The sequence below is a fragment of the Cervus elaphus genome, chromosome 17, assembly GCF_910594005.1.
Source record: "Cervus elaphus chromosome 17, mCerEla1.1, whole genome shotgun sequence".
NCBI lineage: Eukaryota > Metazoa > Chordata > Mammalia > Artiodactyla > Cervidae > Cervus > Cervus elaphus.
The window spans coordinates 38,093,531-38,120,543 of record NC_057831.1 but is presented as its reverse complement, the minus strand read 5'-3'; the positions used below and the strand labels follow the sequence as shown (position 1 = coordinate 38,120,543).

Below are 27,013 nucleotides of genomic sequence, written 5' to 3'. Positions count from 1 at the left end.
ACGTGCTGCAACATAAATGAACATCGCAGACACTGAGATGATACCTGATGGTAGTTTTGGTTTTTATTTCTCTAATAATGAACTGTGTTGAGCATTGTTTCATGTGTTTGTTGACCATCTATATGTCTGCTTTGAAGAAATGTCTATTTAGGTCTTCTACCCATTGTTTGGTGGTTTTTCTTTTTTATATTGAGTTGCATGAGCTGCTTGTATACTTTGGAGATTAATCCTTTGTCCGTTGCTTTGTTTGCAAATATTTTCTCCCATTTTGAGGGTTCTTTTAGTCCGCTTTATGGTTTTCTTTGGTGTGCAAAAGCTCTTACAGGACTTTAGAACAAGGATAAAGAGGAGCATTTTATAATAATGATGAAGTCAATTCACAAAGGAGACATAATGTTAAAAATGCATTAATATCAGAGATTCAAAATACATGACACAAAAACTGATAGAACTTAAAAGAGAAAGATTAGACAGAAAACCAATAGAAATATAGAAGACTTAAAGAACATTTTGTCAGCTGGACCTAAATGACATTTATAGTACATTCCCCCCAACAACTGCAAATACACATTCTTTTCAAGTGTTCATAGAATATTCACTAACACAGTATATCATATGCTACCTGGAAATTAAGTCTCAATAAATTTAAAATGATTATAACCTAACAAAGCATGTTTTATGAACACAAGGAATTCAGTTGGGATTCAGTAACCGATTTCTGGAAAATTCCCAAATATTTAGAAATTAAACAGTACATGATATAAACCTGGGCACATAAGGCACCATAAGTGAAATTACAAACATTTTTAACTGAATGAAAATGAAAAGATAATTTATCAGAGTTTATGAGATTGATCTAAAGTAGTGAGTAAGGAGAAATGTATAGTTTCAGATGTTTTTATTAGAAAAGGACAAAAGTCACTTATCAGTGTTCTAAGCTTTTACCTTAATAACCTAGAAAGATAACTGCAAAGATAATGAAGTAAAAAATAATTATAGGGAAGAATATAATAAAGGTAGGGCAGAATGAAACGACAGAAAAAGGTGGACAGTAAAATTATTGAAACCACAAGTGGTATTTTGAAAAAATCAGTAAAATTGCAAAAATTTTGGCCAGAGTGATCAATAAAAAAAGTAAAGCAGGTAATTAAACTGATACAGAGAATGAGAGGCGTATCACTGCAGATTGTACAGACAATAAAAGGGTAGTATGAAAATCTTTTGAACAATTTTAGACAAATATTATAAATTGTAAGATACAAACAACCAAAACTGATCAATTAAGAAATACATAACTTGAATAGGTTTCTGTTGAATTAGAAAACAGCATTCATAATGTAAAACTTTGCTGAAAAGAAACTCTAGGTCTGGTTTCCGGTTAGTGAATAGATACTACTGTATGCAAACTCAGAAAATAGAAAAGGATGGTTCATTTCCCAGTTTGCTTTATGAAGCAAGTATAACTCTGTTGCCATAACAAAATAAAGACATTTCTATAGAAAGAATGCTTAAAATCATTATTCATCAAGAAATTGCAAATTATAACCACAATTATATGCCCATACATATTTATTAGAGGGCTAAAGTTAGAAAATTGACAGTGCTATATGTTGATAAGGATGTGGTGCAACTGAATCTCTCACATATTACTGGTGGGAATGTCAGAGAATACAGCTGTTTTGCAAAACAGCTGTTCAGTTCCTTGAAGTATTAACAACCAAAACAATCTTACCACTCAGCCCAGAAATAACATTTTATTCAAGAGAAATGATAATGTTTATTCACAAAGACTTTCAAACACTCAAATGTCCATCAACATGAGACTTAATAAACAAGTTGTCCTATATCCATAGAAAGTAAAAGTACTGTTAATACATGCAAGAGCATGGATAAATCTCATTAATGGGTTGCTGAGCAAAAGAAGCTAGACCCAAAACAATATATGCTTTGATTCCATTTATATGCAGCTATAGAAAAGACAGGTCTAATGTATAATGACAGAAAATAGGTTAGTGTTTCTTTGGGCTTTGGGTTGTTCCAGAAAATTTAGTCACATGGCACAAAGATACTATTTTGAGTTGATAGAAATATTCTATGCTTGATTGTTTTTAGTTAAATGAGAGTATGCATTTATCAAAATTTATTGAACTTTATTTTTAAAAATTGGTGCGTAGTATTGTATGACAGTTTTATCTCTATAAAATTGACTGTAAAAAATCAGGATGTGTTTGTCAGTTGATTGTGCAATAGATGGAACTTGTGAAGTGGAATATATATATATGTAGTAGAACGAATTAACCAAATGCAGTTAAGAAAAGAGAAAGAAAAGTAAAATACAGGAGGGAGAGAGAGCAGCATGAAAGTATATTGAAGTATATTGTGAGAACAACTTAGATACTTTTGATGGGAGTCTTAGGAAAGGTGTTAACAACAGGTATTTAGTAAAGGAGGTACTTAAGGCAGAGGGAAACTATTCCTAGATCAGTACTCTGAGATATGATAAGTAATAAAGAGCAGAGACAGTGGTAAATGTGTGCACAAATGTAAAAGGTCATAATGTTTAATGAAATATATAGAGCAGTAGCATAAATTGGAGGTCTATGTCATGGAAGGATGAGTAAGGATCTGATTAATGTTAGACCTATATCCTAATTTCTGGGATAATGTCAAAAAGAATAAAAATAGAAGGCATAATTTTCATACTGATAGAGGAAAAAGAAAATTAAGTGATAAATATTCAGTAAACTCCAAAGTTTGCAAGAAAGGTGAAAAAATAAAGCTTGATACAATAGAACAAAAACAGATAAGGAATTTAAACTCAAATATAAACTCTTATTACTGAATTTTGGCAAAATGTTATAGTATTTTAAAAAAATAGAAATTACATGTTATTTAATGATATAGAAAGGTTGTAAAGAAATAATTGAAAAAGACAGTAGGGAGACAAAAATGTTTTATAAGTGTATAAAAAGGCCATGTAGTCAAATGCAAAAATCATTACTAGAAATAAAAAGATTTGCTTCATAATATATAAAGTTCTGTTCACCAGGATGATATAACAGTTATAAAGTTATAAGCACTTTATAACATAGCCTCAAAAACTTGTAAAGCAGTATTTTGAAGAAATACAGAAGAAATAGACAGAGCCACAATTTCATAGAAGATTGTACTTACTTTTCTCAACAATTGATAGAAAAAAAACAGGCATGAAAACCCAAAACTGTATAAGGTTGATTAAAGAGCACAATGCTGCATCCAGCAGTTTTAGAGTACACATTCTTTTCAAGCATATGTAGTGAATTTTCAAAAATTATATGGCCATAAAAAGTCTCAGAAAATTTCAAAGGATTGAAATTATGTTGGACTTTTTCTTTTACTACAGTATAATTACATTAGATATCTATAAAAAGGGTACACTGTATATTTGGAAATCTAAAAAGAAGTCATAATGGAAATTAGGAAATACTTAGATTGAATGATGAGAAAATATGACGTACTGAAAGTTGCGGAATGCAGCTTATTAGATGGAAATCAACAACTTTAAATGCATATGTTAGAGAATAAGGCTGAAAGTAAGTGAGCTAAAATCCATTTCAAGAAGAAAAAGTTAGAGCAAAATAAAATAAAGGGGAGGAGGAAATAAAAACAGAAACAGGAATTAATGGGTAAGAAAACAGACATGCAATAGAGATCAAGGAATCAAAAAATAATTCTTTTTAAATATTAAAAAAAGAGAAACTTTTAATGAGCTCAGCTGAAGAAAAAGAAAAATAAGTAACCAACATGTGGAATGAGAAGCAAAAAGGACATGACTGCCAATACCGTTGACATTAAGATGGAAACATACAAGGAAATATCTTAACGCAAATAAATTGGAAAATATAGTTGAAATGGGCAAGTTCCCAGAAAACTACGACTAATGTAAGAAATAGAATTTGTGAATAGTCCTTTATCACAGCTGTCCCCAGCCTTTCTGGCACCAGGGACCATTTCATGGAAGACAATTTTTCCGTGGATGGGGCTGGAGTGGAGTGAATGGTTTCAGAATGATTAAGTGAATTACATTTATTGTGCACTTTATTTCTGTTATTGTTGCATTGTGCTATATAATAAAATAAATTATACAGCTCACCATAATGCAGAATCAGTGAGAGCCCTGAGCTTGTTTTCCTGAGCTCAGTTGATAATGTGAGTGATGGGTAACAGCTATAAATACAGATGAAGATTTGCTCACTCACCTACCCGGCCAGTCACCTCCTGCTGTGTGGCCTGGTTCCTAACAAGCCTTGAACTGGTAGAGGTCCATTGCCCAGGGGTTGGGGACCCCTGCTTTATCGGTGAAATAAATTTGATCAGTGGTAAGTGCTTCAGAAAGACTTTATTCCCAGTTGGCATCTCTGGCATATTGTTTTAAATCTTCAAGCAAGGCATCCTATATTTCTTACTATTTTCTCAGAGAAGAGGAAAAGAAAGGACATTGCCACTCATTTTTTGAGGGTAGCATAACATTCATATAAATACTTGATCAAGTACAAAGGAAATTTACAGACTAGTCTCATTAGTGACCATAGATGCCAAAATTTGAAAAGGCTAATCAAGAAACCCAGCAAATATATCTCATGATAATGTTGGATTTTCCCAGGAATAGGCGTTTTATTCAATGTAATTCACTATATCACTATATTAAGAGATTTAAGAAAGAAGAATGACATGGTTATTTCAGTAAATTCAAAATAAATTTGGTGAAAAGTGAAAGTGTTATTTACTCAGTCGTGTCCGACTCTTTGCGACCCCATGGACTGTAGCCTACAAGGCTCCTTTATTCATGAAATTCTTCAGGCAAGAATACTGGAGTGGGTTGCTATTTGCTTCTCCAGGGGATCTTCCTGACCCAGGAATCAAACCCAGATCTCATGCACTGCAGGTAGATTCTTTACTGTCTGAGCTACCAAGGAAGTCATATGGTTAAGAAATTAATTTGGAAAGTGAAAGTGTTAGTTTCTCAGTCGTGTCCAACTCTTTGCGACCCTATGGACTGTAGCCCACCAGGCTCCTTTGTTCACCAAATTCTTCAGGCAAGAATACTGGAGTGGGTTGCCATTCCCTTCTCCAAGGGATTTTCCTGACCCAGGGACCAAACCCGGATCTACTGCACTGTAGGCAGATTCTTTACCATCTATAGGTAAAGTCAAATTTGATTCTCACCTGTAAAAAATGAGAAAGAAAGAAATTTTGTCATTTGTGACAAGGTGGATGGACTTAGAAGGTATTGTGGTTTGTGAAATGAATCAAACAGAGCAAGACAAATACTTATCTTTTCACTTATAAATGAAATCTAAAAACTAAAACAAATTGACAAATATAGCAAAACAGACTTACAGATATAACAAACTACTAGTTACCAGAGGGAAGAGGAGTGAAAGAATGGGCAAACTATGTGAAAGGGATTGAGCGGTACAAACTACTAGGTATGAAATAAATAAGTTATAGGATTGTAATCTATAGCACAAGGAATATAGTCAGTATTTTATAATAGCTTTATATGGAGTGTAGCCTATAAAAATACTGAATTACTGTGTCATATACCTGGAATACAGTATTATAAATCAAATATAAACTGACTGATTGATTTGATAAAATTCAGTATCTTTGCATGGCAGGGAAACCCTTGTAGCAAGCTAAACATAGAATGAACTTCCTTAGTGTGATAAGCAGTATTTCTCTTAAAACAACAAACATACTTATTAATGATAAAACTTGGAATGCTTTCCCATTTAGGTCGGGTGTAAGTCAACAGTGCTTACTGCCACCACCAATTTTCAACATCATACTGAGGTCCTAGATAAGACAGTGAAGCAAGGGCCAGAAACAAGACATCTATAAGGATTAAAAAGGAACAACAACAAAAACAACCTACCATTATCTATAGGTGATATATTTGTGTATGTAGAGCAGTAGTCATGTATGGATAGGAGAGTTGGACTATAAAGAAAGCTGAACACCGAAGAATTGATGCTTTTGAACTGTGGTGTTGGAAAAGACTCTTGACAGTCCCTTGGACTGCAAGGAGATCAAACCAGTCAATCCTAAAGGGAATTAGTCCTGACTATTCATTGGAAGGACTGATGCTGAAGCTGAAACTCCCAATACTTTGGCCACCTGATGTGAAGAACTGACTCATTGGAAAAGACCCTGATGCTGGGAAAGATTGAAGGTGGGAGGAGAAGGGGACGACAGAGGATGAGATGGTTGGATGGCATCACTGACTCAATACATATGAGTTTGAGTAAACTCTGGGAGTTGGTGATGGACAGGGAAGCCTGGCGTGCGGCAGTCCATGGGGTCTCAAAGAGTCGGACGCGACTGAGCTGAACTGAAGAGCATTTCCAGATGAATTATTATAATTAGAGTTTAGCAATGTCTTCAGATACAAAGTCAATATACAAACATCAACTGTGTTTCTATAAGCTCACAAAAAACAAAACTTTTTAACTAAAGGTATCATTTAATTTAGCACCAATGTTATGCAGTATAAATAAATCTTAGCAGGCTATATGTAAGATCTTGATCTTAATCTTTTGAAGAGCTGAGAAATCCAGTAGAACAAAAATGTAAGTCCCTGTTTGCTTTCTTTTCAGACTTAAATCTAGGAAATATTCATTGTTTAAATTCAGTATGCTTATCTAGGGAGGGCCTATACAGTTTGTGCAAAATACCACAGAATAGTATTCTAAAGTAGTTGTTTGCAGTATTACTTTTGGAGTAAATTGATCACAGAAAATGAATATCTTGTAAATAGAGATTTGGGGCTTGTTTCTTCTGAATCTTTTGTCTAATAGTAAGTCTTTTCTGTAAGCATTCTTGAAAGCATTCTCTGGTGGGAGTTCATTCACTTTTCTACCTGAACTTTCCACTGTGGGAACTAGCTCTGAATCATTTCACAGAAATTTTATTAAAGTACGTATTTACCAAGTATCATGGTAGCTATCTTACTTGGTAAAATTTTAAGACATTAGTTCTAAGATGCATCATTTCTTCATAGTCTACTAAGTTAATGTCACTTTTTGACTGAGATCATTGATTTTAACATGCATCTTGACTATAGAGATTTTTGTTTTTTAAAAACTTTTTATGATTTACAAAACATTCCTCTAGAAACATTTCTACTCTTTTATAGTTTAAAAATAACTGCATAGAAAATCTACTTTATAGTTCGTTTTTCGGGCTATCATGCTGTGTTTAGTTTTTTTCCTTCATAATTTAAACATCCTTAAAGTAGTTCCTTTTCTTGTTTTCCCAGTTATTTTGCCATCCTGGCCATTTTCCTCGGGATGTCTTATAGTTTGTCAGTAACTTTCTTAATACTGAATATGATACAGACTTCAAAAAGAAAATTATAAAATCTTAGTATATCCAGAAAGTAGTATACTCTGAATTTATGAACTAGAGTTTTGTTAATAAGATTTTCAGTAGTTTTTTCCTTCAAACAAGGCAAGATTGTTTTTTAATTTTTGCAAGTAGGTTTAAATTGTAAGAAATCGCAAGAATTTCTCCGTATTGACACTCATTTACTCACTTTTAAAATTGAAGTTAAAGATGCTACTTTTTAAAAAGTTAACATTTTTTCATAACCAGTATAAACAGGATTGTAATACGTGTCTTTTCCAGTTATTCTTTTTCTCTCTACAAAGTCATTGCAAAACAAACCTGCCCATTATTTTAACCTGGGAATGTTTCAAAATGACAAAGAAGTTTACTTGTTTTAGAAGTGAATATTTACATTTGAATATTTATATATATATATTTTTTACAATCATAATTCCTGATAGTCATTGTGTGACTTTTTACTATGTTTTATATATTCCCAGTTCAGCTTAATTCATCTAAAGGGAAACTGACACCTCATAGTATGTTAAAATTATCAGATTGATATAGAGTGTGGCTTCCCAGGTGGCACAGTGGTAAAGAATCCACCTGCCAGTGCAGGAGACACAAGAGACATGGGTTTGATCCCTAGGTCAGAAAGATCCTCTAGAGGAGGAAATGGTAACTCACTCTAGTATTCTTGCCTGGAAAATTCCATGGACAGAGGAGCCTGGTGGGCTACTGTCCATGGGGTCACAGAGTCAGATACAGCTGAAGGTGTGCGTGTTCACACACACACACACACACACACACACACACACACACTCTCACTCTCACGTAGAGTTTATGGGTAAGCTTTTTTAGTAGCTAATATACTTTTCTCTCTTTAATAACACAGGTTTTGAGAGTATTTTAGAAGGGCTTTATGGACCACGGCTACGAAGAGACCTCAGTTTATTTGAAGGTAATAATTCTTAAATTCTATTTAAAAATTTTAATCTTCAGTTCATTTTACAAGTGAAAAATAGTTGTTTTATACTAACATTATATTAAAATGAATTTGTGATCTTTTTTAATTAGAAAATACTTTAAAATAAATGATCCAAATATTATTTCTGTTATTACATAATGTTATTAATATTATAACTTTAGTACACTATTTTAGTACAAAATAGGAAACAAAGCTTGGTTTTTAGCTTAATGATAAAATTTAACTTTTGTTGTTTTAAACATTATGTTCCCTGACTTACTCTTAAAGAGGACTCAAAGGGGTTCAATTAAATAAATCTCTCATTACTTACGATACAGGCAGCCTGGAACTCAGATGTTGCTCTGAGGTATCCTGCTGTGTGTGTTCAGAGCTTTAATACCATTTGTTGTTTATTATAGCCTCCTCTTCCAAACACTTTAGCATAAATCCTGGTAGAAAATTTTGATCTATGCTATAATTGCTGTGATATAGTTTAGTTTTTTATTTCTTGCTTGGAAACAGAGCATTATGAGAGGACATTTTTGTAGACATTGAAATTTTATAGTATAGCTCATTCACAAAATGAGTGATGTTAGTGTAGATTTTCTTGTTTGGTTTTGGTATAATTCTTTCTGAATCTCTTACCTGTTCAGTTTTATATGCTAACTCTGTTATCTTCTGTTCTCCTGGTACTTCCCATTCTACAAAGACCCAAGATATTTTGTGCAAATAAATCTTTTGAGTTGAGGGAGAGATAGTGATGTTAGGAGCAATCAAGTTTCCACTCATCCTCTCTCTCTCATTTTTTAATGTTGAGCAGAATAATTGAGTTATGAACCATAGAGCTGAAATCTGTATCAAAGACCATTTGTGCCAACCACCCATGTTCAGTCAGATGAATGATACCCATGCAGAACATGACTTTTAGGATGAAGACTCAAAAATGTGCCTGTTCTAGTGTTTTTTGTTGTTGCTGTTCTAGTGTTTTATCATTCTTATGGCTAAAATCTTTTCATATCTTTATTCATTTCTTATTTCATTTAGCATAGTTTAATACTGCATTAAGTATTTTTACCTGATATATTTATAAGCAAAACTGGTTTTATTTTCACTTATTTTTCTGAGCATGTAAATGAAGAAAGGAAAAAAAATCTAAAAAAACAAGTATTTAACATATGTTTGGTATTTCTTCAACCTTTCTTTTTAGACCTACTGTCCTCATTCAGATCAGAAACAGCGTTATACTTAATTGCCTGCTGATAACCCAGATGCAACTTGTAACTCTTAAGCTTCCCCGAATTTCATTTATCTTTATATAATTATATAGGTATATATTTATGTTCCTTCAGAAATTAGTTGTTTCGTATATAAAGGGCAGAAAGTCCTAATGAAATAAAGTCTTATATTTTGTTTTTAGACTAGTATTTCCTTGATATACAAGTAACACATGTTCACTTTTAGAAACTAGAAAATACAAATAAATCTGAAATAAAATATTACTCTTAGTTCCACGACCCCATAGATATCCTTTAACATTTGTATATAAATTTAAAATATATGTTTGGATGTAATTATTTTTCTATTAAAGTAGTACATACTGTGTGTACAGTGTGTATAGGTTTTTGTGCTTACTAATTTTGTTCACTAGTATATCATTTAAATATATGAAGTTCTGTATCATCATTTTTAATGGCAGAAAAGTATTAAATCATATATCTGTGATAATTTAGTGAATTATACCTGTTGCTTATATTCATCCCATTTTTTCTTTTAATTCTGGTAGATCTTGTACTTTATATCCTCTTTTGTGCTTTTTTTGATGGCAGGATTTATAAAATTAGCTAAGCTGTGGAACTCAATCTTTTTCTCAAACACAGGCGCATATTGATGTTGCCGTTTTTCACCCTAAATGTTTTTTCTTCCAGGTTTCTTAGGTAAAATCTTCCTTCTTTTCTTTACATTTTTGAATTTTTTTTAAAAAAGGCTTCTAATCAAAGTTACAGACTTAAGAGGGATGATACTAATTATAGTAATAAATCTATATGTGTGCAAGGGTAAAGAAAGACAGCCATATTATATATTGAAGGAAAGTTACAACACTGCTATCAAAGTGTAGAAGAGCCTTTGAAAAGGTTTGTGGAAGCGATCCACTATAGACGTCTCCAGCTTTTTTCTTATACTCTTCTTAAGTGTTTGCTTTCTTTGTTCTTATCATTGTTTAAAATGGCTTAATATTTAGATGTTAGGATTACCAAGTGTAGATATTTCTCGTTATACAAATCTACATTCAGGAGGCACATTAGATGAGTGTATGTTTTTATCTAAATCATTGGAAATCTAAACCTTTGTTATTCACTGTCCAAAACACAGGTATCAGATTAATTGGTTAGCATGGGATCCTTATATATTACTCTAAATTATTTTTTACTATAAAATTAAGTGCATAGTATTTTTAGTTTGTAATACATTTAAGTTAAATAGATTGCATTGCCAATTTGCTACTATTTTGTGGAAAAATATGTTCTAAATTTCATACTGCTACCTTAAAAGTCAACTCTGGTATACAGTGTGTTTTTTAATTTAAAGGTTTTTATCATATATATTTATATTTTGAGGAGTTCATATTTTAATTCTTGAAATCTGTTCAGAGTCGCCTCCAAATCGAATGGTTTTGAAAGAAGCTTTTGAGTGTTCCTAATTTTTAATTTGTTGGAAACAGAAGTTCTGACTTTGTCTTCTTTGATCCCTTCTCACAACTTTTTGTCCTTTTGGGGAAAACATAACTAACTGCTTTTTAGGGTCAAGTCTCTAAAGAAACTTTGAATATTGTGAATTTTTTTGTACCCCCTGAAAAGTTCCCTATACTCTATGCCCCTCTTCTACCAACCCAAGATTCACTTGTTCTGCTGTCACATAACTTCTAAGCAGAAATTCACCCTTGTTTTCTGCCTTAGTCAGTCCTTTCTCATGTCTTACCGGGAAACTAGTTTCTTTCATATGTAAGATTGTCTGATTTACTTGCCCTGACTATGGATATTTACTAATACATGAGAAGAGTACGGTAGGCATGTATAAAGTGGCTGATAGATCCCATTGGTTTTTCTCTAGCTGTGCCCACATTTCAAAGAGAAATTATATCAAAGGTATGCAAGTGATTGCATGTTGGCCGGGTCCAGCTTACTGACTGTTTTTGAATGGCCTGTGAGCTAAGAATGGTTTTTATGTTTCTAAATAGTTGAAAAATATCAAAAGAAGATTTAATATTTTGTGACATGTGGAAACTATATGAAGTTCAAATTGAATGTCCAGTTAGTACAGTTTGATTGGAAACAGCCCCTCTCGTTTCTTGACATATTTTCTATAGCTACTTTTGTACTTCAACAGTAGATATGAATGGTTGTGACAGAGACCATATAACCTCCACAACCTAAAATATATGTTTTCTGGCCGTTTATAGTAAAGGTTTGCTAATCCATGACTTATAACACTGACCAGCATTTAATATTTTTGGCTTAATATCTTTTTCTCCCCCTATTAGCACTATTGTGATTGAGCAAACAAAACTACCTTTTAGATTTATTGGGTAACATATTTTGAATGCTTATTTTGTGTTAGAAACTGTGATGAGCAGTGAGGAAAGAAAAATGAATGCATAGGATCTCTGCCTACTAGGAACTCATTGCCTAATATTAACTAAAAAATGAATAGTTTTGTAATATGAATTGATGATTATTTATATTAAATCAGAGAACCTAGTACTATTTTATAGTTTAGTTATATAAGCTATAGTAGCTTTTCTCAGTGTGTTCACAAAGACTTATCCAAGTGTACAGGCATACCTCAGAGGTATTGCCAGTTCAGTTCCAGACTACTGCAATAAAGAGAGTAACAACAGAGTGAGTCTCATGAAATTTTGGTTTCCCAGTGCATGTAAACTTTTGTTTTTTACAGTTGTGTTTACACTGTACCATAGTCTATTGTGTGCAATAACATTATGTTTAAAAAGACTGTGTGACTTTGTTAAAAAAATACTTTATTGCTAAAATATGTTTACCATCTCTTGAACATTTTGCAAGTCATAATTGTTTTGCTGGTAGAGGGTCTTGCATTGATGTTTGTGGCTGCTGACTGATCAAGGTGGTGGTTGCTGTGGTGATTTCTTAAAATAAGACAACAGTGAAGTCTGCCACATTGATTGTCTCTTCCTTTCACAATTTGTATCATTCATCACTATTTGATAGCCTATTACTCACAATAGAACTTCTTTCAAAATTGGAGTCAGTCCTCTCAAAACCTGCCATTGCTTTTCCAGCTAAGTTTATATGATATTCTAAACCCTTTGTTGTCATTTCAACAGTCTTCTGAGCATCTTTACCAGTAAATGCCATCTCAGGAAACCACTTTCTTTGTTCATTCATAAGAAGCACCTTCTTCTTATGATAAAGAAGTTTTATCATGAGTTTGTAATGATTCAGTCACATTTTCAGTTTTCACTTCTAGTTCCAGTTCTCTTGCTGTTTCCACCACATCTGCAGCTACTTTCTCCACTGAAGTCTTGGAACCCTTCAAAGTCATCCATGAGAGTTGGAATCATCTGCTTCAAAACTCCTGTTAATGTTAATATTTTGACCTCTCCCCTTGAATCATTGATGTTTTTCATGGTGAATGGTGAATGGTGAATCCTTTTCAAAAATTTTCAGTTTACTTTGCCCAGATCCATCAGAGGAATCACTGTCTATGGCAACTATAACTTTATGAAATGTTTTTCTTAAATAATAAGAATTGAAAGTGGAAATGATTCCTGATCCATGGGCCGTTCAATGGCTATTGTATTAGCAGAAGAAAACAACATAACTCTCATTGTACACCTCCATCGGAGCTCTTGAGTGATCAGGCGCATTGTCAATGAGCAGTCACATTTACATTTTGAAAGGAATTTTCTGAGTAGTAGATCTCAACAGTGAGCTTAAAATATTCAGTAAACCATGTTGTCAACAGATGTGCTGTCATCCAAGCTTTGTTGTCCCATTTATAGAGCACAGTTTGGGTTTTGGGGATGGTAAATGAGCATTGGCTTCAACTTCAAGTTACCAGCAATTGTTAGCCCCTAACAAAAGAGTCAGTCTGTCCTTTGAAGCTTTGAAGGCATTCATTGACTTTCCTCTTTAGCTGTGAAAGTCCTAGATGGCATCTTCTTCCAGTATGAGGCTGTTTCATCTATATTTAAAATCTGTTGTAGTTTTAGGTAGATTTTCTGGTAAGCTTGCTGCAACTTCTGCATCAGCACCGTTGCTTCACCTTGCACTTTGATGTTATGCAGATGGTTGCCTTCCTTAAACGTCCTGAACCAATCTCTGCTGCTTCAGACTTCTGTGTCTTCTTCACCTCTCTCAATCTTAATTGAATTGAAGGGAGTTAGGGCCTTGCTCTGGATTAGGCTTTGGCTTAAGGGAATGTCTTTGGTTTTGGTTTAAGAATACCCACTCCAGTATTCTTGGGCTTCCTTTGTGGCTGAGCTGGTAAAGAATCTGCCTGCAATGTGGGAAACCTGGGTTCAATCCCTGGGTTGGGAAGATCCCCTGGAGAAGGGAAAGGCTACCCACTCCAGTATTATGGCCTGGAGAATTCCATGGACTATATAGTCCATGGGGTCGCAAAGAATCGGACATGATGGAGTGACTTTACTTCTCTAAGGGAATGTTGTGGCAGGTTATCCAGACCACTAAAATTTTCTTCGTATCAGAAATAAGACTGCTCTGGTTTCTTATCATTTATATGTTTACTTTTATTTTCCGTTAAGAACTTTTTCTTTGCATTCACAAATTGGCTGTTTGGCATATGTGGCCTAGCCTTCAGCCTATCTCAACTTTATGCTTTCCTCACTAAGCTTAATCATTTCTAGCTCTTGATTTTAAAGTGAGAGACTTACTACTCCTCGTTTCACTTGAACTTTTAGAGGTCATTGTAGGGTTATTAACTGGCCTGATTTCAGTATTATTGTGTTTCAGGGAATAAGGCCCAATGAGAGGGAGACAGATTGGGGACAGGCCATTTGGTGGTATAGTCAGAACACACACACGAAGAATATACAGTGGAAAAAAAGACAGTCTCTTCCGCAAGTGGTATTGGGAAAGTTGGACAGCTGCATATACATCAGTGAAGTTAGAACACATCCTCACACCATATACAAAAATAAAGTCAGCTTGGCTTAAATACTTAAATATGAGAAATGACACTATAAAACTCTGAGAAAAGAACTTACACAAAACATTCTCTGATGTAAATCGTACTAATGTTTTCTTAGGCCAGTCTCCCAAGGCAATAGAAATAAAAGCAAAAATAAACAAACAGAGCCTAATCAAACTTAAAAACTTTTGTACAGCAAAAGAAACCATAAGCAAAACGAAAAGACACCCTACAGAGTGGGAGAAAATATTTGCAAATTATGTGACCAACAAGGGTTTAATTTCCAAAATATACACACATCTCATACAACTCAACAACAACAAAAAAACAGATAACCTAATTGAAAAATGGGTAGTAGACCTAAATAGACATTTCTACAAAGAAGACATGCAGATGGCCAAAAGGCACATGAGAAGATGCTCAGCATCACTAATTATTAGAGAAATGTAAATCAAAACTATAATTATTGACCACTTCAGACCTGTCAGAATGGCCATCATTAAAAAGTCTGCAAATAACAAATGCTGGAGAGGGAGTGGAGAAAAGAGAACCTTGTTCCACTGTTGGTGGGAATGTAAGTTGATACAACCACAGTGGAGAACAGTATGGAGGTTCCTCAAAAAACTAAAAATAAAGTTATCATATGAGCTTATAATCCTACTCCTGAGCATACATTTAGACAAAACTATAATTCAAAAGGATACATGCAACCGTGTGTTCATAGTGGTACTATTCACAATAGCCAAAAGACAGAAGCAACCTAAGTGTCCATTGACAGATGAATGCATAAAGAAGATGTGGTGTATATACACAATGGAATAGTACTTAAGTCATGAAAAGAATGAAATGATGCCATTGCAACAACATGGATGTACTTAGAGATTATCATATTAAGTGAAGTAAATCAGAAAGAAAAATGAATACAATATGATGTCATTTATATGCGGAATCTAAAATATGATACAGATGAACTCATATATGAAACAGAAACAGACTCACAGACATAGGGAAGAGACTTGTGGTTGCCAAGAGGAAGTGGGTGGGAAGGGATAGATTGGGAGTTTGAGGTTAGCAGATACAAACCACTATGTATAGAATGGATTAAACAGCAAGATCCTATTGTATAGCACAAGATATAAAATATCTTGTAATTAAACCATAATGGAAAATAATATAAATAATATATGTATATATATAACTGAATAACTTTGTTGTACAACAGAAATTAACAGAACATTGTAAGTTAACTATACTTCAATAAAATAAAGAACACATATAGAACATTTATTGATTAAATTTCCCATCTTATATCAGCTCAGTTCTTGGCACCCTAAAGAAATTATAATAGTTAAAAGATCACTGATCACAGATGACCATAGCAAATATAATAATGAAAAAGTTTGAAATGTGAGAATTACAAAAATGTGTGACACAAAAGACTCAAAGTGAATAAATGCTCTTGAAAAAAATGGCGCTGATAGACTTGCTCAGCACAGTGTTGCCACAAACCTTCAGTTTGTTTAAAAAAAAAAAATTTTGTATCTGTGAGGTACACTAAAACAAAGGAGAACAAAATAATAAAACTGCCTTTTCCAGATGTGCCACAGTTTGCTTATCCATTCACCTATTTGAAAGACTTCCTTATCACTTCCTAGGTTTGGCAATCATGATTAAGCCTGCTCTCAACACGTGTGTGCAAGTTTTTGTGTGGACATACATTTTCAGCTTACTTGGATAAATACCTAGGAGCATGATTGCTAGGTCCTTTGGACAGAGTATGTCAGCCTGTCTTCAAGAGTGGCTGTACTGTTTTGTGTTTCCACCAGCAGTGAATTTAGGTTCCTTTTGCTCTGTATCCTGACCAGTATTTCGTGTCGTCAGTGTTTTGGACTTAACTATTTTAATAGGTGTGTAGTGGTATCTTGACGTAATTTGCATTTCTCTAATGGCATTTCCTATGCTGTTTTGCTATCTTCATATCTTCTTGAGTGAGGTGTCCAGACAGGTTTTGAAGTCAAGAATGAGTTAGGAAATATTTCCTCTGCTTCTCTTTCATGGAACAGATTATGGAGAAACCATTTGGGGTGGTGCTTTCTGTTCGGGGAGGCTATTAACTATTGATTTAGTCCCTTTAATTGATAAGTGCCTTTTGAGGTTTTGTATTTTTTTTGTGAGTTTGATAGATTGTGTCTTTCAAGAAGTTTGTCCATTTTACCCAAAATGGTGGGAAAATAATGTTGTCCATAATATTCTTTTGTTATTCTTTTAATGTTCATAAGATCAATAGTGATAGCCCATCTTTCATTTCTGTTGTTTTTTCTTTTTTTTCCTCATTTAACTTGGCTAGAGGTTTACCATTTTATTGATCTTTAAAAAAAATCAACTGATCCTAATTTTTTAAAAGGCATAGAATATAAACTGGAAGGATATATTGCAGAATGTTAATCATTATTCTATAGATGATGAGATCATAGTTTTTCTCTTCTCTGTAATTTCAGTTTAGTTAATATATAGTTCATAATTAAAGATTATCTTAATTATATTGCCTACTGTTCAGTATCTTTTATCAAAATTAACAGTTATAATCACTATTTTGTGATCTTAATGAAAAATTTAGTTTCAGTATTCTCTTTAATCATTTTTCATTGAGCTTTGTCTTTAGGAACTCCAGGTTTATTTTTTGTGGCTAGAGGTACTGAAGAGAATAAAAACATTCAAAAGAAGTGTGATTAGTTAAAAGAAAATGAAAGTAACATTTTCTGGACTTAACGTGTTTTGCATATGTTCTTATGTAATTTTTACTACAGCCTTAAGATGCCATTATTACCCTCATTTTACAGATGAGGAAATTGATGTTCAGAGAAGGTAATTTGTCCAAGACCACATCTGGTATGTGGAAAGACCATGATTCAGTACAAGGCTCTCTAATTTCAAAGTCTGTTATCTTTCCCAGATAGATTAGATAAATGATTGGAACCAGACTTTGACCACAAGAATATGTATACATGGTGGAAAGGTTGATTTTTATCATTCATTTACTATCAGTTTTCATATATGACATTGCCTTTATTAATAAGGCTAGTTGTATAAGGTACATAACTTGACCTTTTTGAGCTTATAACTTCATGTATTAAAATTTCAAAATGAGAGACAACTTATTTTAGAGATGACTATCTGATTCATTGTCAAATTTTGTTTGAGAGATAAAATGAATGTGTTTTGTTGTAGTGCTTATTTAATTTTTATGACCTGAAAGGACAACCTGGACAGAGGGAGAAGTCTGGCTTCCAGGTGATTTTTCAAAATCGCTTTTCCTATATATAAAAAAATGTATATACCACCATCATTTATTTGAATTGAAAATTAAAAGTTGCTATATAAAGAGTAAATATTTTAAAGTAAATTCATAGATTTCCAAACATAGTAACATTTAATGGCATTTGTGTAATCATTGATTATTCAGTGCCATTTAACCATGTAGGCATTTGTTTTAATTAAATTTCCTTGAAGAACTTCACCTAAAATGACTGAAATAAATAAGGATTATCTCAGCATGCCCAGTTTTATTTTACAACTGGTAATTGTCTGAATTAACCTAAAGTTGTTGTCCCTTGAGTCAACATATTTTTCATTTAAGCTTTATGAAACCTTTCAATGATTTTTCAAAAATATCTTTTCCAGACCTACTAGCTATTTTTCAAAAATCCTAATTGGGACTTCCCTGGTGTCCAGTGGCTAAGACTGCACTCCCAATGCAGGGGGCCCAGATCAGGGAACTAGATTCCTCATGCCAAAACTAAGAGCCCAAATGCTGCAACTAAAGATCCTGAATACTGCAACTTAAGACTGGCACAGCCAAATAAATATTAAAAAAAAAAAAAAAACAAAACCCCAGTGCTGGAGTCCTTTCATATTTCCGGTTCTTGAGGCCATAATTTTTAAAAGCAGTTAAGATTTCCTTGATCTATCAAAATTATGCTTGGCATATGAGTCAAGTTTTAGTACAGTAATGCTGCATTACAAACAGCTTCAAAATATATTTCATGCTTATGGGTGACTATTCATTGGAGTCTACGCTGTGGATGGGGTTTACATCTCCTCATGACTCCACGTTCCAGACTGAATGGATAACGGCTTTATGGGGCAAGTTCTTCTGATGTTGGATGGTGAAAGTTCAAGATAATTACCATGGGGAATTTGCCGTGTCTTTTAAAGCCTCTGTTTAGAGTGGTATACTGTCACTTCTTATATATTCATTTCATTGGTCGGAGAGCTGTGCCTCACTCTCTGTAAGAGACACTGCATAATCTTACATTCAAGAGTGTGAGTCTGTGATTCTGATATAATGACTGGGTAAAAAGTTGGAAAAAATTATGAACCTGCATAACTACAGTTCTGGGTTTTTAATTGTACAGATTATGTAAACCTTTTGATTTGTCAGATTATTTACACAAAGTGATCAGTTTTCTTAAGCAGATACTCAATTAAAGCTATCTGTCTTCTGCAAACTAACTTTATTAAATACATGTGTCATAGTACAGAATTTAAAAAATAATGACTAGTGACTCTACCGGATTGTTAGCCTTTGCATGATGTTTTGTAGTTTATAAAATATTTTAATATTTTAAAAATTTGATCACAAATAAGTTAGGTGACAGAATCCTTATTTTACAGATATGAAAATTAAAAGCCTGGCTTAGCAAGGCTATAGCTAGTAGGTTCCATCCCAGATTTTTGGAGACTTCAAATCCAGTCATCTTTCCATTACTCCATACTGGATCTTATGCTCCCATTCCCTGTTCTTTTCCAAGTTTAAATAAATAATGGGAATATTTCTGGACCACTGCCAGAAATGAAAGGAATCTATCACTGTACTCTTTATATTCCAACAAATTATAGATCTTCTATTCTGACCTATGTATCTGAATTAATGCAAGAGTATCACAGGGGCTGAACCTATCTAGTATTTATTCATTATCGTTCCAGAAAGATGAGTTTATTTCCTTTGTAGTTTAGCAGAAAACAAGTATTTATTTCATTATATATTTCAAAAGTATAAGAGAAATTACTGTGGTATACCAGTGCTTTTCAAATTAGTTGTAATGTAGCTGCCTCAGATGACGATGGTTTCTGTATTTGAGGTTCTGTGTATGAACTTATTTGGGAAAAGAAATTGGAGGGAGTTTCTGTTGCAAGGAGTAAGTCTGAAAAAATCTCTGTCTATACCAAGTATAGTTAGGATGGCAGTGTTATTATTTCTTCATAAAATTCCTTCATTTGAAAATGTTTTCCACGAACTCTAATATATTCCAGTAGTTGGATTATAAGGAACATTCTTGTGAAAAAACCCATGTTTCGTATTGAATAATGTAACTTGTTTACTTGTTTTTTGCCCTAACTTTTACAACAAAGCCTTTAGCAATGTAATAAAAAAATCTGATGACTTTTTAGTAGTGGATTTCTATTAAATTTTCTTGGACAGCATTCCATGTTCTCAAATTTGTAGGTTTCTCTGGTGCTTTATTCCATTTCTCTGTTTTATATTGTCATTTGTGCCAAATTTATTCCCTTATCCCATATCTCCCTGTCTGTTCTGATTTCTTTCATAGTGAAAATAAAAATTAGTAGACAATAATAAATCGAGTATTTCAGAAGGTTAAATGATACTTAACACATTATTAACCAGCGACATATTAATGCTACAGGTGTTAGTTTCTGCAGAAATCTCCTGGTCAAATAATGTGTTAAAACTCTATTGTTGGATAATGAATTTATAGCCAGCTCATTGTTCTTGCTACTTTGTCCAATAATAGTGCAAAATTACTCTCCATATTTCTTTTTAAATGTCACCAGTTTAATTTTTTTTTAGGCCTTTCCCCCTTACTTTTAGTAGTTAGCTTTTTTGTATGACCCATTGCTGTGGAGAGTGGTAATTTTATTTGTTTTATATAAAGTTAGTGTATTTAATCAATATTTTTCCCTCTTTTGAAGACTGTGAACCAGAAGAGCTGACTGACTGGTCTATGGATGAAAAATGTTCATTTTGTAACCTACAAAGAGAAGCAGTCAGTGTAAGTTTTAGTGCTATAAAATTATTTCTAAACTAATTGCACAGTTGTAACGCAATTTTTTTAAACTTAATTTGTTCTGAGAATTCTTACAGTGAAATTTAAATACTTGATTTTGGTAATGAGAAGAATATTTTGAAGTCTCTACATTTAGCTTAACTTGCAGGTGAAAATCCCAGTATACTCATCTTTTTTGCTTATTTCACATTTCTTTCTTAGAACTCCCTGACTCATAAAGTTCAGTTCAGTTCTGTTTTGTATTTAGATAGACGAAGGTAAGCCTGGTTTGATCTGAGACTACCTTACAGTCTGATTTCTTAGGAATCAGTGGTTGGAAGATAATGTACTACTTTTTAGATTTTTACTTTTTCATGAAGTCTTTTGGATATCATAATTATCTCCTGTGAAATAATTATTAGTTTCTACTATAAACAGGGCATAAACTAGACAAGTAGAATCTTCTTGTACAGTAGGAAGTCCTAATTCTTTTAATACTGTTGTGAGAATGGCTGAGAAGAAATGGGAACTTTGAAACTTGCACCCATTTTGGTCATGTTAGTGGGTAAACATCTGCTTTGTTCTTAAAACTCTCATTACTGGCATGCTATATAGTGAATTTATTTAATAATATATTTTATCTTTTCTCCCCCTTCCTCCTTTTTGACAGTAGTTTTGCTAAGAAATAAGGCTAGTTTGGCCCTCTATCAAAGATAAATTTCTCTTTTCCTGACTCTTTCCCAAATTTTATGTTCTGTATGTAATTTGACTTATTTAAAAGAACAAATGAACATTTAGAGAATTTCTTTTTGCCATTTTAGTGGAGTCCCATGTTTAAATAAAAAGTGATTTTTTTATGATGTTTTCTTCTAATTTTAGGATTGTATACCATCTCTTGATTCTTCACAGTCAACACCAACAGAGGAGCTATCATCTCAGGGCCAGTCCAACACTGAAAAGATTGAATGCCAAGCAGAAAATTACCTAAATGCACTCTTTCGAAAGAAAGGTAATATTGATATACTTTGTCATTTAAAATTTGTAATAGAGACCTAAAATATATGAATTTTTCTCACATACGAGTTTTTAATATGTCAATCTCCATTCCATTCTTGATTATTTTCTTCTTGGTCCTTAGTTTTTCTCCATATTTTTAGGGACATTAGGATTTGCAGTCACAGAGCTAGCCTTCTGCTAGGCTTTCTCTTCACCATTCTGTTCTCAAATCTCTCCTTGACTTTATTTTGTTAATTACTGTAGGCAGAAGAAAATTTTGTATGCTTTTGGTCTTCCTTATTTTGTTGCTTTTCTCAAGACTGCAAAAGTTCTTTTGTGTTCAGTAAGTGATAGATATAATATATTGCAAAACTGTTTATAGAAATGTAACAGTTAAATCATTTATCAGCCAGGTTGGTAGTATATTTGCTGGCTTGAGACTTCAGTGTTTCTTTGATAGCTTGAATGTGCTATTACAATGTCACTGTTCTTCTTTGCTTCCTGTCTATCTAAACCTTTAATCCAAATGAGAATTGTTTCATGCGTTTCCTTGCTTGATACATATGTATCAGGCAGAATTTGTTTTTATATCTTAAGCTACTTGAGAAAACTAGAGAAATATAGACCCTTCCATTTTTTTTTTCTTGGCCATTTCTGCAACAGTAGAATGTCTTAATTTTTACCACGTAAACCTTGGGAATAAGTGATGGTTTAGGGGGAATGCAGGGTGGTAGTGGGAAGATCATCGTACCTCCCAACTTCCAGAGATGAGGAAAATGGTACTGTATTTTCATCTAAGTATTGATAGTGCTTTTAATACTCTTTTGAGTTAGGTAACATCAGATATTTTCTGTTAAATAGGTAACTTTCAAGTCTTAATCTGTAATGTTGAATATTGTCCTTACCTTTGAGAAAGGAGGCTTTTGTTCAGTCTTAGTGTTATGAGTTCTTTTATGTGTTGAAATATGAAAATCCTCTGATTCGAAGAATCATTAGCATATTAAAAGGCCTAAAGTTAAGAACTATATATATTTTTAAGTGTATAGGACTGAAAATCTTTCCCTGTGTGTAATTAAAGTAACTCATATTGAGAAATTGTCATTGTCTTTAAAAGACAAAATTTAAAAACAATTTTGTACATGAACCAATATAAAAATATTTTACATGCTTTAAGGATTTTGTATTAATTTAGAAAATTTTATTCTGCCTGTATATTTACACTTATAAAAAGAATTACATTCTCAGATTTACATCACAAAGAGAGCTGGAGGAAATGTATGCATTTACACACATGCATGCAGTAAGTTTCACTCATCTTAGAACTCATTACTCAGTCTCCTTCTCCTTTGAGTAATTTGTAATGGTAGTAGGTAGAAATTAGTAATAGTAACTTTTAATATTTGATAGTATGGAGTTAACCTGTGCTCCATTGCCCTATTAAGAGTAATCAGTAAAAAATTGGTACTATTTCAGCTGATTCAAGCATCTGGGTCTTCAAGAGGTCTCCTACCAGTGGTTGGGTGAGTGTTCATGGATATTTAGTGACCTCTCCGTTTGGGGATTTTTTGTTTTTCTTCGAGATCTTTGAAGGATCACAGTTTTAAAATAAAAGATTCTTATTAGTAGTATTTTTGCCTTACTTTAGGTCTTTAGTATTTTTATCTTTGTTAATTTCTTTATTTGTGGTCCATCATCACCTTCCAGCTTTAATTAAACCTAAGGACTTTTCTGCTTGTTTACTTGGCTTTGTTTCTGTTGTTTGTTTTTACTTTCTTTGAATGAAATAGTTTTTGAGATTTCCAATATGGTCTGACCAGGATGTGGTTAGAAGATAGTAACTATGTTTTATTTTATTTTATTTTTTTTTTTTATTTTTAGTAACTATGTTTTAAATGGTCTTAATTCCTATATGCATTTGTTTCTTTAGTAAGTTCTTTAACTTTGAAACAAAAGGCAAAAAAAAAAAAATGTGTTTTTAAAGATAGGAAATACTTCCGAGTCTTTGGAAGCAAATAAAATGCTAATAGAAGCCTCTTGTTGGTGAAGTTTTTATTTGATTCCTGAAAATTTCACAAAGTCAGTCATTTTTAGGAATTCTGGATATTAGTAACATTAGTATTACTGATACTTTGAATCCATTGCTTAGTTTGAGGAACAGAAGCATGTGATCATCTTGCCAAAACACAGAAATCTTTTTAGTATTCTTATTATAGCTTGTTTATTATCTTTCCTAACTACAATTTTATGGACTTTGATGATTTGTTACTTTTATTGAGAACTCACACTTAGGATAATTATTATAGTTGATGTCATCAACTGTGATTGACCACTAAGCCCATTTTGTGCCTTACATCATTTAATCCCAACATTGTTGAGAGATAGATACTCTTGTTTTCATTTTAGCAGATAAAGATAATGAAGCTCAGAGAAGTTAAGTTTTGTGTTGTGAACATTTGAACCCTGGGAAGAAAGTTTTAAAAGGTCAAAGGTGTTTTATGTGAAGAACACTTAGATTCTAAGTATTAAGTAGAAAAACCTTCCTGTTTTCTACTACTTAGCAGCCTAGAATTAGAGGATTATTTTAATTGAATCGGGAAGGCTAGAGAGGATCTATGAGAAATACAGAGCATTCCTTCTTTCCTTCATATGAACTATGAACAGCTTTAGTGATTAGTTCCCTTACAGTATTTAATAATTGGAAAACCTTATTATTTAATCTAAATACAGTTTGGACAATTCCTTATATTAGAAGCTAGTCAAAAATACTCTTTGTGGGTTGAATAAGTATAGTCAGGGAGAGGGGATATTTTAGTGTAGACGTGAATTTTTAACTGATTTTGTATATTTTTTGGAAATGTTTCAGAATTGAGTTCCTTGTAGAGGTTAACCTACATACTTACGTAGAGTGCTAGAGTAGAATGAAACCTCCATGATAGCAGGGACTTTGTTCTGTTAATTGCAGAATCCTCTGTATATGTAATAGTACTTGTCACATCTTATATCTTCAATAAGTATTTCTTGAATGGATGAATGAGCACTAAGATAAACTGAGCATTAAGATAAACTAAGATATCTTCCAGTTTTTCCACATACTTATGGTATTATATTTACTCCATTTGAAGAACAAAATTGTTTTGCATGTGTATATAGTTTATCTTCTACTTTGTACTTAAATTTATTACTATGTTTATCATGAATATCAGTTTATTTGTTTTGAAATGTGGATAAACATAGGCATATAAATATAAAATTCCTTTTTCTGAAGCTGTCCTCATAGGATGTGAACTAAATTATTTTGACTTTAGGCTTCATGTTCTCTGATCACCTGAAGCAGTGTAAATCACTAGCTTACAATTCAAGAAGATATCCTATCTTTTATTTTTCAGTTAAAGAAGCCTACTTAACTAAATTGGACAGATAGTATGCACATTGTAGCTGAATGAATCATACTGCTCAGTATATGATAAAGCCTTCCTTCATCAAAATACGGTGTTTTTCCTACTTTATCCTCCACCACCACCCTTCCCCGGCCCCCCGCCCTGCAACACATATTTAACATTCATTTAACTATTATTCTGGCCATTTATTTTTGAAGACTTTCTTGCTATATAGTTGAAAGCTGCTATTAAGCAATCTTTTCCCCTTACATTAATTGATAGCCAGGTTTTATATAAAGTTTTTCATGCCTTTTCTGAACACAAATCTTTTTCCCTTTAAACTTTTAATTTTTAAGCTTTATAATATTGCATGAAATAAATATTAATACTTCTCATTAATTAATTGGATTGTGACTGATACTAAAACATTTGACTTCTTAGAATCAGGAGCATTAAATCTTTTAGATTGCTTTTCTCTAAATGCAGGTATCTTTGAATGGCTATGTAAATTTGACCTGATTCATTCATGCCCTAAGTATTTCTTCTACAAATGCACCTTTCTGATACCATCTGGTCATACATTGAAAAAGTGAATTTAAAGTGTTAGATTCTTTGCAACCCCATAGACTGTAGTCCGCCAGACTCCTCTGTCGATGGAATTCTCCAGGCAAGAATACTGGAGGGGGTAGCCATACTCTTCTCCAGGGGATCTTCCTGACTGACTCAGGGATCAAACCCAGGTCTTCCACATTGCAGTCAGATTCTTTACCATCTGAGCCACCAGGGAAGGCCCTTTGGCTTTCTCTTTATATGTGGGTTGCCTTTTTGGAACTCTCAGGGAACTGTATGTTGCTGCTGCTGCTGCCAAGTCGCTTCAGTCGTGTCCGACTCCTAGCGACCCCATGGACTACAGCCTACCAGACTCCTCCATCCATGGGATTTTCCAGGCAAGAGTACTGGAGTGGGTTGCCATTGCCTTCTCCGAACTATATGTTAGTGTAGTAAAATAATCCACATACCATTATGAGTCATAATCCAGAGGTGTTCATGAAAAGATTTTTTTTTTTTTGCCATATATATAGATGATAGTAATGAAATTCTAAGAACACACTTAAACTGGATTTAAGATCTTGGGCATTTCTGTTAAAGTCACCTTTCTGCCTATAACATCATCCATAGTAGGAATTAAAGACAGACTATTGGATTATTCATTTACCATTACCTGGATTCTTTTATCTCCTTTTGTCTTCTTTAATCTCTCATTTGACCTAGTCAGTTACACCTTTATAAGCACCCATATTTTTTTCCACTGTGTCTTCTGAAACTTGTGATCTTTCATCAACAATCCCGTATACCCTCAGTCTTTTCTCTTAATCTTCCCTTTATTGCTTTAGGTGAAACCTGTATATTCATAAAAGATGCTCTTGTAGCCCTTTCTCTTGCTAAATGTTTTTAATTGCTTGCTTTATGTAATACAGGAGTGATAAAATTGACAAGTTCCGAGATCTTTATAGCTGCTTTCCAATCATTTATTTACTGTCCTCACTCAAAACCCTGAGCTTGTCTGAAGCACCTGACATCTACCTGTTCTATCCACATCATCATGTTACACACCTCTACTAACTTTTTTCACTTTCTTCCTCCCATTTTAGTTCTTGGTGACTTTCAAGTACTGTGCAGCTGATTGATTCGACATTCTGGCTTCTCAGTTACTTGACCTCTCCATTTCTAATGATCTTTTCCTCCATTCCACTCCAGCCACCTTTCTATTATCCCTAGACCTTTGCCACCTCCCAAGTATAATTTCAACCATCCCTATTTCTGACTACCATTTTATTTTAATAGTCATCCCAATATTTTTTTAACCTTATTGCAACCCCCAGTCTATTGACCATACCACTTCTCACTATTCATTGTCTCATGATTTCACTTTTCTCCTTACTCATTTCAGATGCTTGATTGCTGTAATCATCTTTCTGTAATATCTTAACTTCCTTGCTTCTCTTTTCTTTTTTCATATTTGCATGTCAGAACCTCATCTGGATTTTGACCCT

At 33.2% G+C, this 27,013-nt stretch overlaps 1 protein-coding gene across 14 annotated transcripts in view; it reads left to right on the top strand.

Annotated features, from left to right (window-relative positions):
• The window catches only part of LCORL (ligand dependent nuclear receptor corepressor like), a 169,328-nt gene that overhangs the window by 38,931 nt on the left and 103,384 nt on the right, over window positions 1-27,013 (top strand). For 7 of the 14 annotated variants that reach the window (XM_043871087.1, XM_043871084.1, XM_043871077.1 and 4 more), the window contains exons 2-4: window positions 8,264-8,329; window positions 20,513-20,592; window positions 21,466-21,595. In XM_043871087.1, coding sequence (XP_043727022.1) covers window positions 8,264-8,329; window positions 20,513-20,592; window positions 21,466-21,595 — 276 coding nt within the window. Of the gene's footprint in view, window positions 1-8,263; window positions 8,330-17,749; window positions 17,813-20,512; window positions 20,593-21,465; window positions 21,596-23,055; window positions 23,103-27,013 lie in introns of those variants that run through there. The other 7 variants (XM_043871081.1, XM_043871082.1, XM_043871083.1 and 4 more) reach the window with 4 other exon arrangements.